The following is an 11,704-nucleotide window of genomic DNA, read 5'->3' as shown; positions in this document are numbered from 1 at the left end:
TCAAAGATCACACTGCCTTTCCATGACGACAAATAAAAGTTCAAATAGGATTAAATCCTTTTAATAGAAGTGATTTATTCCTATTTGAAATTTTGTTTATCGAAACAGCTATGTATGCTGTGTATCAGCCATGTAGAGTCAATGGATTGAAGACATTGTTTTTCTTCTTCTTCTCGGCCATTTGTGAAACAACTTTCTATGTTGGATCTTTTCTGCATGACGTTCACCGGTAGATACCAGGAAAATCCAGAAATATCCGAATTCGATATTGATATTTGGTTCGATAGATCGTCATATTGGTATCGATATTCAATATTGCCCAACACTATTCAAGTGCTTGATGGCACAGATTGAGATAAGTCATCTACATTAAAAATAAAGCTTTTAATAGATGTCGTCCCGAAACACCCTGTCTGTATTCCCGCCTTATTTATTTTTGAGAATGTTGCTCACTGTCCTTCATTGATATTTTGTATAAAGAGTCAGTTAGGAATATAGTTTTAAGATATTTTAAGTAAATACATTTTTTTAGGTTTTATTTCTATCTTCTGCTGTTCATACATCATCCCTTGCGTCTTCCTATAGCCTAGTGTAGACAAGGCCTACTTTCTGGGGTGTAATCTGCTATAAGACAGGGGGGCAGTTACCCCCTCTAGAATCTTCTTTGTCTCCCCTAGTTGAAATAGTTTCTTCCAAAATATTATCAAAACTAAGATAAGCCTGCATAATTCAAACATCCCGAAAAATGTGCTAGTTTTCTTTAGTAGGCTATATCGGCCTTTATAGTATTATATGACTCATTTGTCATTGTCATTTTCACTTAATTTGGGAGAATTGGTTCCAAATTTGCCCCCCCTCCTGGGGATTTGGCAAAAATTGCACAACTGCCTAGGCCTACCTTATTTTCATCTGGCTGCTATTTTTATTTATAATTAACCTAGGCTATGTGTTAATTAATACAAAAGGTCTGCACTATTCAAACATCCAGAAAAATGTCAAATTCTACTGTAGCAACTTTTGGTTATCTTGGAAAGGGGTGGTGCATTTTTTTTTATTCACATTATTGACCTACAAATAAAGTAAACATACCATTTGATGCCTTTTTTATGCTCTTTCCAAATATAATAATCATTTTTGTCAGAAATGAATTTTACCCTCACCCTATATATACCAATTTAGGGTATATATTTGCACATTAGAGGGGGGGAGGGCTAAATTTTATTTATGATGTAAATGAGAGGTAAGTTTAAGCTTTACCCCCACTCCCCATATGTGTAAATATATACCCTGAAGGGGGGGAATTCATTTCCAACAAAAAAGATTATTATATTTGGAAAGAGCATAAAAAAGGCATCAATTGGTAGGCCTATGTTTACATTATTTGTAAGTCAATAATATGAATAACAAAAAAAAAATCACCAAAGAGGTTAGGTGTCCCAGGAAGGTATTTTGAAGTGCCTACCTCTACTCTTTCTCCTTCTAGAGGGTCCTGACCTTTGATGACCTTTAAAAATCTTTTTGTTATAAAAGCAAAACCTTACAAAATAGATCTTCTGCTTCAATGAAGCACATCAAAATTGTTTTCAGCTTGACAACTTTGCTCAATCCCAATTTATAAGGTTTTAAAGATATGCAAATAGGCTACATTTCCTAAATTTTGAAAAGAATACATTGATATGGCTTAAAATTCTTCTCAAATAACAGGAATTGTATTTTCAGAACTAAGGCCAGAGAAAAAGAAACTGATAACTGAAAATTAAGTTAAAAATTTTGTTTTGTCATAATTTCAATAGGTATAGACCTGTCAAAGTAGTGGAGGTGGGTACTTCAAAATATCTTCCCAGGACATACTTCAGCCTCTAGACCCATCCCTGCAAGTTTCATTTTTCTAACCTTACCCCTTTCCAAGATAGCCAAAAGTAGCTAAAGTAGAATTTTACCAAAATGGGCTAGTTTTTTTTAGTATATTTGCCTTTATAGTATTATACAGCTCATTTTTCACTTGATTTAGGAGAATTTGCTTCAACTTTGCCCCTCCTTGCCTGGGGATTTTGACAAAATTACACCACTGCCTATCTTATTTTCATCTGGCTGCTAGTTTCATTTATAAGTAGCCTCTGTTAGGCCTAATTCATACAAAAGGTCTTCCTGCTATTAGTAACTTCCTATGTAATACTAGCCTGTAAACCTACAAAATGGAGTGACTTCTTATCAGTTAAGGTGTTAGCACCAAAGCACTGTAGAGATAGGCCTATATAGGCTTAGCTTAAATTTACTTTTGATTCAGAAAGCAAAATGAATTATACCCTTTTGGTTCCATCTTTAATGCTTTTTTCAAATGTAATAATCACTAGTTTAATGTCAAAATTACATTCCATCCCCTCTCTGTCTTAATGCCTGGATAAATCCTAGCCCTTTACTTAGGGCTGTTTAAAGGAGGAGGGGCAAGCAGGACAAGCTGACCTGGGTGTTGTAGCTGGGGATTGTGACAAAATATGGGAGGGAGCCAATATGACAAGGGGGGCCAATAATTGACCAAGTTTTTAAGTCTTTAAAAAAAATCTTGTGGGCCCAGGGTCCCCCCTGGAGCTGCCCTTGTTCCCCAATTGATGCTCTTTTCATAGGCCTGGGATAAATAGTATTTGCTAGGGTACACTAACAATACAACTAGACCCCAGCGCCGCGCCAATGAGGGAAGACTGGCGGCAGCGGGCCAAAAACAGCACGCCGCGCTGCCGGTAAGATGTCGGCGGCGCACTGCTGCTATGATGCTGGTGGCGCGCCGTTGGCGCAATCAATGTTGAACACAAACATTAATGTTTTCATCTGTCTTTCTCAAATCACAGCTTAAATTTACAACAGATTTGAGCCGATTCATGAGTTCAAAAATTCACAAGTTACTGGCTGGAAACTGGTCTTCTTTGTTATTCATCAAGAGAAGTAGAAACGAAATGGCTTTGGCGTTTCAGAACCCTTGCATAATATGAGTAGTTGAAGTATCTATTAGCTATGTATTCTTAACATAAATAATTATCAAATTAGTAGTTTTTTTCATTGAGTGTTACTGCATACAAAACTTCAAATACTGTATCACAAAATTCATCAGTTATCTGAGTAAAACTTGAATATAACTTTGAACTTAGAAGCTTAATTTTTTCATAATGCTCTTTGCCTATATCTCTTTTGTCACCTTTAAAACAGTTGAAATGGGCAACTTTGATATTGATTGTTTTTTTGCTCTTTTGGATTCCTAAAAAGTCTTCTTGTATTAAAAACTGGTTTTTAATAACAACTTTAAAAAAAATTACATTTTAAAGTTTTTTTTGGCTTCTTTATAGAATATATGTCATGTAGGCTAAGGCTGAACTGCTGCTTTTTTATTGCACTTGGCAGCTCTTTTGGATATTATTCGTCATTTCTTTGGGAGAATCGTTCCAACTTATAAATTGATAAACACCTAATATCAGTCAAATTATAAACTACATCTAAAAGGAGTAAATTTATCAAATTGAAAAATACATGGTGAACACTTCACATGCGAAAACTTCATTTACAATGAAACAAAAAAACACTTAATGGTTTATTCGGTATGAAGAAAAGTGAAGTGCCAGCTATTTTCTTAGGTAAAAAATGAAAAGCTCATCTGTTTTAAATGTAATTAAATGAAATAATAAGCAGACTGAAATAAGCATAAAAAAAATAATTAACTTATTGGCACCCCTGCTTTAAAAAAAAATTGAGGTATTATCATTTAAATATGATAGCTCACTACCCCCCCCCCCCTGGATACCACCTTGATAGGATGCCATCTCTGCTTTAAATTAAAAAAAATAACTTCTTGGGATCCCTGCTTTCAATAAAAAATTTTTCGAGATATTACCATTTAAATGTAACACCTCTCTACCCTCCCCCCTCTGGATACCGCCTTGATAGGATACCGTCTCAGCTTTCATTAGAAAAATAATTTACTTAATAATTAACTAGGTAACTATATGGTTCAAACAAAAACGCAAAATAACGTTAAACAGCTTAGTGTTCCTTGAAAAAAAAAAAATTGAGGGAATGAGTAAAGGGGTACAAATACAACAAAAAAAATTTTAAAATTATTCCGATATATCTAAGATTATTTGAAAACTGAGCAATAGATTTGCCGTGGCATTCAATAAGGTACAAAAGACCTAATTTATAGGGAGCACACACAAAAGCCGAATTAGGCCAGTAGCCTATGAGAAATTGTAAAATACCCAAGACAATGAACAAGTCCAAATGGGGGGCCCTGGGTCTATCAAGATATTTCAATGGTTTCCCAGGGAATTTGATATCATTTTCTTCTGTCTCCACTTTAAATGAAAAGAATAATTCTTTTTGGCATCCCTGCTTTAAAAAAAAATGAGGTAATATCATTTGAAAATGATGGCCCCCTATCCCCCCTATAAGCAATAATTTACTATTTATTTATGAATCATATTTTTGGGGTAACATCTGGTTCGATCTTTAATTCCCTAACCTTGTACATAGCTTAGTCTATAGCTAAATTTTGTCTCAATAGAAGGTTTTTTTTTTTGGGGGGGGGGGGCGTAAAAGTGTTTCAGAAAGAAGATTTTATTTTATATGAGGCGTTCAACAATTGAGTATTAAACATTAAGACAATCTTATCTAAAAAACAGCAAAAAAAAAATCTGCAAACTTACAATTCAGCTGTAGAAACAATCTGTTGGCTGTCAATTTCAAAATCCAACTGAAGGCTGAAGCTGTATAGTAGTGAATGCGTTCTATAATTCTATTCAACTTGAAAATAAAATTCTTGACTACAATGAAATAGTGATTGGGAAACTACATTCGAAATGATTTAAACTCATTTCATAAAGACAATACTTTTTTTGTCAACATATTAAGAACTGTGTATATTGTAATATTTGCGATTGCATATTGCATCTGTCTGGTTTTTATGCCAAGTAACAAAAGGGACAAAAATTAATGAACAAGAGAGTAGAGAAGAATTATGGTATGCAGAGTAATATTTGGCAGGGAAAGTCACTGGTGATAAATTGCCAGGGGTGGCACTGTGATTCCATGATTTTTGGGGAAATACCCAAAAATTCGGGGGTACTGCAAGCCCTGCTTGATTTCTAATAGGGAAAATCGAAACACTAAACCACACGAGAAGGAAAAGCTCCGACTTTGCAGTTGATGCAATAAAGAATTGCCGCAAAACTAATTTAAAGTTGACTGAACGCCGCCGCCTCTACCGGCGGCATTACGACACTTCGGCGGCGTTCGACCGGGCCTCTCGTTGGCGGCGTTCGGTCGAACCGCCAGCACGGCGCTGGGGTCTAAATACAACTGCCTCTCCAATAGTCCCAGAGATACTACTATTAACAACTCACCAAGCCACCGGAAGCCAACACAACTGCACATGTTTCTCCTTCATCCTAATATATTCAAAGCCTCTCTTTACATCCTCCCAGGAAGTTCTATACCCCTTAAATTTTTCTTTACAACATTATCCCACCCAAACTCTGGACAACCTGCTTTCCATTTAGCCCTAGATAGTTAGCTGAAAATGACAGTCTTTGTCTTTATGTCATCCTTCATGACATCCTTCAAGACCACATTTGACCACTGTCAATCACTGTAGCTTCCAATATTCTAATCTAGGTTTGCAGACTTACCTTCCTATTCCTCCAAACGTTTTTCAACTTTGAAAAAAACTCCTTGAGCCTTGGCTATTGTCCTTTTAACATCTTCACTGGTTCCACCATCTTTACTAATATAACTATGAAGGTAAGTCAAGCTGTCTACTTGATTGATCTTTTTGTTACCCAACATCACCTTTTCATCTTCACTTATCCTTAGCGTTTGAAGCTAGGAATATGTTAAAGATGTCAACAATAATCAGGAAAGTAACAGCTCCTAGAGCTCCATGATGATATACTTTTGCTTATTTTCTGATGGCTTTTCACACATGTTCTTTATTTTTAAACTTAGCACCTGCAAATATACTAAACTGAATTAAATATTGAAGATCCTTTTTATTAAAAATTGAATTCTCAGTTTTTCTGTATGTTTTATGACATATGTTTGTGTAAGATTCCACTTAACCAATTAAAACAATTATATTACATTTTTGATGTCCTTGGTAATTCAATCATATGCATGTTTTTATTGATTTTTTAAATAACATAATTATACAACTGATCTCAGTTCCTTTGTAATCAGATAATGCTTTTGACAGGTTAAAAATGCAACTATCTATTAACAAAGAAATACAATGCATCAAGAGATGAAAAACAAAGGAGATTTACACTATTGCAGGCAATATCTGGGGTTGGGGGAGGGAGGTAAATTGTTGATAGTAAATTTTATATTTGGAAAGAATCTCTATTGGAGAATGAAATGGCACTGCTCTTTTGCTATTACAGGGTTTCCTTTAGAACAGCTGCTCACCTACACTGTTACTTTAATTTTCTGTCATTGGCAGTGAGTACATAATGTAAATTTGAAATAATAAACAAACAAAATTGGCAAAGTTTGAATATGTACAAGAGCCATGTCTAGGTGCTGGGTTGAGAGGGCTAGGGTGTTGTTACAACAGTGTTGGTTGTTACATATGAAAATAGTATTGAATGGTATATTTGTTCAATGCTATCTGATTCCCATGTTAGAAGATCAATTTACTAAGAGTTATTGGTTAAGGCTGTCACACTAAATATTTTAAAGATTAGAAGCAAAAAAAAAAATGGGTAAACCAAACTTCCTGACTTAATCAAAATTGTGTAGCAAAAAGTTCTTGCACCTCAAACATCATGCAATCATGCTGACCACCAGAGGGACATTCTTAAGAGCTGATGAACATTCTAATTGCCTTAAATTGTACTTGAAAGTGAGGTTAGAAGGCAGAAGCATCATTTAGACATTAGACTTCCTATTAACATCCTATTTCAGGTTCAACTCATATTTCTCTCAATGCCTTGCTCTTTATGCTAAAGTTTGACTCTGTCTCACAAATTTATTTTTTAAAACAATAAAAAACTTTAGCGTAAAGAGCGAGGCGTTGAGGAGGGGACAGCCCCTTTCATATACAGAATAATTTATTTCTCTCAATCTTTGGTAACTCCAACTTTTAACAAGAAAAGGGTTTCCAGCAGAAGAGGCTATCATAAGGAGGGTATTATACATATTAAAACCATTTTATCCTTTCCTTGTGGCACTTGACAGTTCAAATATTTGGTTGTAACTCAACAGCAAAGGGCTAAGAATAGGGTTTAAGAAATTAAGAGTGTAGGATGTTTTTGCCTATTGAATTCAGCTGTCTTTGTCACTAACCTTGAAGACAAAGTTTGCCAGTATCTACTCTTCAGTTGCTAATTTTTTTTTGTGAAAGACATGTTCAAGTGCATGATAGAGGAAGAAAGAAATGACAAGCAGCTTCCATCAAAACTTAATGATAAATCCATCTGCTCCAGTGGTGTTGTTTGGTTAAGCACATTTTTTTGAGTTATTCATAGAGGAGGTTTAGAATTGGTTGATGGTTGGGCATCCACTGATTTAATGGGGAAATTTGTGGTTTAATTTTTACAATCTGCAGCCTCAATGCATTCAGTAACAAAAGTATGTTGCCAGGAAAGTTTTGAGCATGTATGTCCAGTCTAGGGCCCTCAAGTCCACAAATCAGAATATCTCAGTAGTGACATTCAAAATTGTAAAGAAACATTCATCAAAAATCAAAGTCAGTGCAAAATATGTGTCTTATGAGTCTGCTGTTGAGTTGCTAAGAATCCCCTTTGTCTGCAAGTTCAGATACAAACTTATCCTCAAGTTTGGACACTCACCACTTGCAAGTCAGAAGCATGGTTCATTGCTGCCACCTACTTGTACAAAGGGTCTACCTACCCAAAGCAAGATTAAAATCAAACTATTGAGACATCATACTATTTGTTTTATGAACTCCTTTGTTCCTTTTTTTGTTTGTGCATTTAATTGTTTGTAATTTATTGACCTGCTGTTGCAAAAAACAGTGTAATTTAGTTGCAGCCTAGGCCAAAATTATGAAAGCTGCTTTTATGAAATGAATCTTGGTGGATGCAGTTGCAGCATATTGCACTTCAAGGAACTATGGGCAATACCATAGTTTTTGGGGCTATTCTTAGAATTGCTAGCAGGCCTAATAGAATCCTCATTTTCTCAAATAACGTTTCTTGTTGTATTGTGTAGTTTTATTCTCATTTTTTTCAAACCTGCTATGATAATTGTTGGTCTTACATATCCTATACTTCCTGCATATCTGATCCTTCTTCATGTTCATAAAAAAAAGTTATAAGCACAAAATCCTTGTCATTACAATGATCTTCTTTATACTATTGGCAAGGTAGGGAAGACTCATTGCCTCATTGGCATAAAAAATCATTTCATAAATATTTTTTGCCTGAAAAGTGTTTGTAGCATGTAAACAAATTCACTTGCTAAAACTTATCCTTGTTTTGACTTTTTCTTCAATTTTTCAATACACCTTTGCATGCTTGTTTTGCAGTCTAAAAATGTTGGTTTGAAAAGAGTCCTTCAGGATTAGCCTTCAATATACTTTAGAGGCCACTCTCTTTGAATCCAAGAAAATATCTAATTTAAAAGAAAAAAAAAACACTGCTATCATTTTTGCATGCTGTGTTCCCAGTTTTTGCTGGCCAGGTCTTCACAGGCTATTTTGTGATCATTAATTTCTTTCTTTAGTTTGATCTCACCACTGTTGTTGACGCTACAAACTATAAACATGATCACTTATTCCAACTGGTGGAAAATAAGAGATTGTAGCAACTTCCTCCATCACTGTCATTGAGATTCAGTAGATACAGTAAAGAAGGTTGCTGTTAATGTCAAACTGTTTGGCTGATTAATATGTGAAGGTTATCAGAAAGGGTCTTTGTGGTTCTGAAGGTAGAGTGGCTAGAGGGTGTCCAATACCCAACACCCTCAAGTCAGCTAATATCTGGAGTATTGAGATCACCATGAGCAAGGTTGTTATGAATTTTTGGTCTGATGCTCCCTCCAGATCCTTCCCAACCCACATACAGAGGCTTGGTGCAAAATTTTGCATGTTGGTTAGGCTTAATTGGGAATTAAAAGGATACACACAGAAAACAACACCAAATAAAGGTAAATGAAACTTAATATAATAAAATTAAATAATAAACAAGGGGCATCCCCTCAAGAATAGTTTAAAGTAGGCTCTGGGAGACCTAACAGGAGATGAGTTAAAATATGGGAATCAAGATTTCACTGCAATAAAAGTAGTTAGGCTAGTTTATTTTAAGTTGAGGAAAATACTGGATTTTGCATAACTGTGTAGGTTCACACTGGTCCAGTCTATGGGGGTGGGGCAAAAACATAAAAAAAATGTATTTTTTAGCTACTTTTTTTGGCAGGGGGGGGGGGTCTTTCATCACAGTTTCAGACATAACAGAAAATGTGCCTTGAAATTTTTTTAACAAAACAAGCAAATTTGGTTTAAAATATGGGAATCTAGATTTATGGAAATAAATTTAATTAGTTCGGTATGTCAAAATTAATTGAATTCAGTGTTGTGCAATGACAGTCTTTACGTGTGGTGTGCATGCACTTTGTACTTAATAAATCTAATTGGAGTGAAATATTTGATTTTGTGTATTGTGTAACTGTGTAAGTTCACACTGGTCCAGGTCAAGGGTGTGGATAGAGTCAACCATCAAAAGGTACTTTTTTTTGGGGGGGGGGGGGGTATCTTTCATGACAGTTTCAGATAAAACAGAAAATGAGTTTTAACAAATTTGAAAAAAAAAAATTGTATTTGAGTCAAATTATAGGGACTTTCGTTTTATGGCAAAAAAAATGTAGTTAGTTAATGATTTCAAAGTTAACTGAATTGCATCCTTGTTAATGAAAGTCTTTGCATGTAGTAGCATGTACCTCATACTTAATAATTTTAAGTGGAGTGAAACACTTGTTTCTCCATATTGTGCAGGTCCAATCCGGGGGGGGGGTTAAAAAAGTGTATTTTTAACCACTTTATTTTGGAGGAGGAAGGTTGTAGTCTTTCATATCAGTTTCAGGCAGATCCACCCTTATCCACAGCTATGAGCACATACAAGGCAATAGCCTATTTTTCTGAAACATGTGATGAAATTAAAAAGTATACAAAATGACATTTTTATGTCACTACTAATAATAATTCCAATTCTTTCCTTTTAGAATGATACATCCTTGGTTAGTCAATTAAAAGTCCTAGAATGGCGAAAACCTTGAAAGATTATTTTGTTTCTAAATTGACCACCAGTCAACCATCTATAGAAGAAGTAGACCCTAAAATATGGGATATACCTGATGCAGAATTAGAAATAGTAGAAGATATATTAATTGAACCAAAATTAAAAGTTCAAAAGAATTCAAAGAAGAATCAGGTCATCCTAAATAAAAGGAAGAGGAATACTATTTTTTCTTCAAATTCAAGTGAAGGTGAGCCTGAGAAATCTCCTCTGAGGTCAAAGCCCAATAAGGTTAGGAAAAAGACAATTCAGTCAGATATAAAAACTGATTCTTTGCAAGAATTGTGCTCATCTTCTCAGATAGAGCTAAAGCTTGAAAAGGCCAAGAAAAAGAATGAGCAGTCAAACTGCAAAAATGACTCATCACAAGAATGTCATGACTCATCATCATGTCAGATGGACCAAAAACCAAATAGTATCCTGAAATACTTCAGTAGTTATTGCGACCAACTATTAAAAGAAGAACAGGAAGATTCAAGTTTAGGTCTTAATAGCATTGTGTGCAACCCCAAGGAACATGTTGGTGATAATAGATGTGACTTAAAAAATGTTAAGTCAAATGATCAGACTGTACCAAGTGATTTAAACAGTCATGAACAGCTGATAGTTAAATTGCCATCCAAAAAGAAAGCAACCTCCATGGCTTGCGCTGATTCTAAAATTAAAGACATTTCATCTTCACCAAGAGTAGAAGTTAAAACAAATTTAAAGCAGAAACATGTCAACTTTAATAAAGTAAACAGAAGTGTTGTTTTCTGTCCTAATGCAAGTGAATCTAAGCAGGACAAGCCTCATACAAAAATAATGATAAAAAGAGGTAGGAAAAAGAAAGGTGAGATGGAAAGTAAAAATGATTCATTGGAAGAATTTAATCCATCACCCCAGATGCAGTCAAAGAAAAACAAATCTAGAAAAAAGAAAGAGGAGTCAAATATTAAAAATGATTTATTGCAAGAACCTAGTTCATCACACCTGTTGGAGCCAAAGCCAAAAAAATATAGAAAAAAGAAAGAGGAGATAGATAATAAAAACGATGTAGTCCATGAATTAAGTTCATCACCTCAGTTGGAGCTAAAGCCAAACAAATCTAGGAAACAGAAAGAGGAGCTAGATATTGGAAATGATTTATTGCCAGAACCTAGTTTACCACCTCAGTTGGAGCCAAAGCCAAAAATATAGAAAAAGAAGAGGAGATAGATAATAAAAACGATGTAGTCCATGAATTAAGTTCATCACCTCAGTTGGAGCTAAAGCCAAACAAATCTAGGAAACAGAAGACTAGATATTGGAAATGATTTATTCAGAACCTAGTTTACCACCTCAGTTGGAGCCAAAGCCAAAAAAATATAGAAAAAGAAAGAGGAGATAGATAATAAAAACGATGTAGTCCATGAATTAAGTTCATCACC

General features: G+C 34.8%; 1 protein-coding gene across 2 annotated transcripts; it reads left to right on the top strand.

The window, feature by feature from the left end:
- Window positions 1–422: 422 nt before the first annotated feature.
- LOC148939860 (uncharacterized) lies at window positions 423–11,477 on the top strand. Of its 2 annotated transcripts, none has more exons than XM_089105854.1 (2): window positions 423–514; window positions 10,222–11,477. In XM_089105854.1, exon 2 carries the CDS (start codon window positions 10,260–10,262, stop codon window positions 11,472–11,474), a length of 1,215 nt encoding a protein of 404 aa, XP_088961980.1. In that variant the 5' UTR covers window positions 423–514; window positions 10,222–10,259; the 3' UTR covers window positions 11,475–11,477. The 2 variants fall into 2 exon arrangements, with proteins under 2 accessions (XP_088961980.1, XP_088961981.1); XM_089105855.1 differs by having other exon boundaries at window positions 448–481.
- Window positions 11,478–11,704: the final 227 nt, after the last annotated feature.

This window comes from Artemia sp. Qi Xiang Cuo, chromosome 20 (genome assembly GCF_049724085.1).
Source record: "Artemia sp. Qi Xiang Cuo chromosome 20, ASM4972408v1, whole genome shotgun sequence".
Classification (NCBI taxonomy): Eukaryota; Metazoa; Arthropoda; class Branchiopoda; order Anostraca; family Artemiidae; genus Artemia; species Artemia sp. Qi Xiang Cuo.
This window is presented reverse-complemented; position numbering and strand designations above follow the sequence as displayed.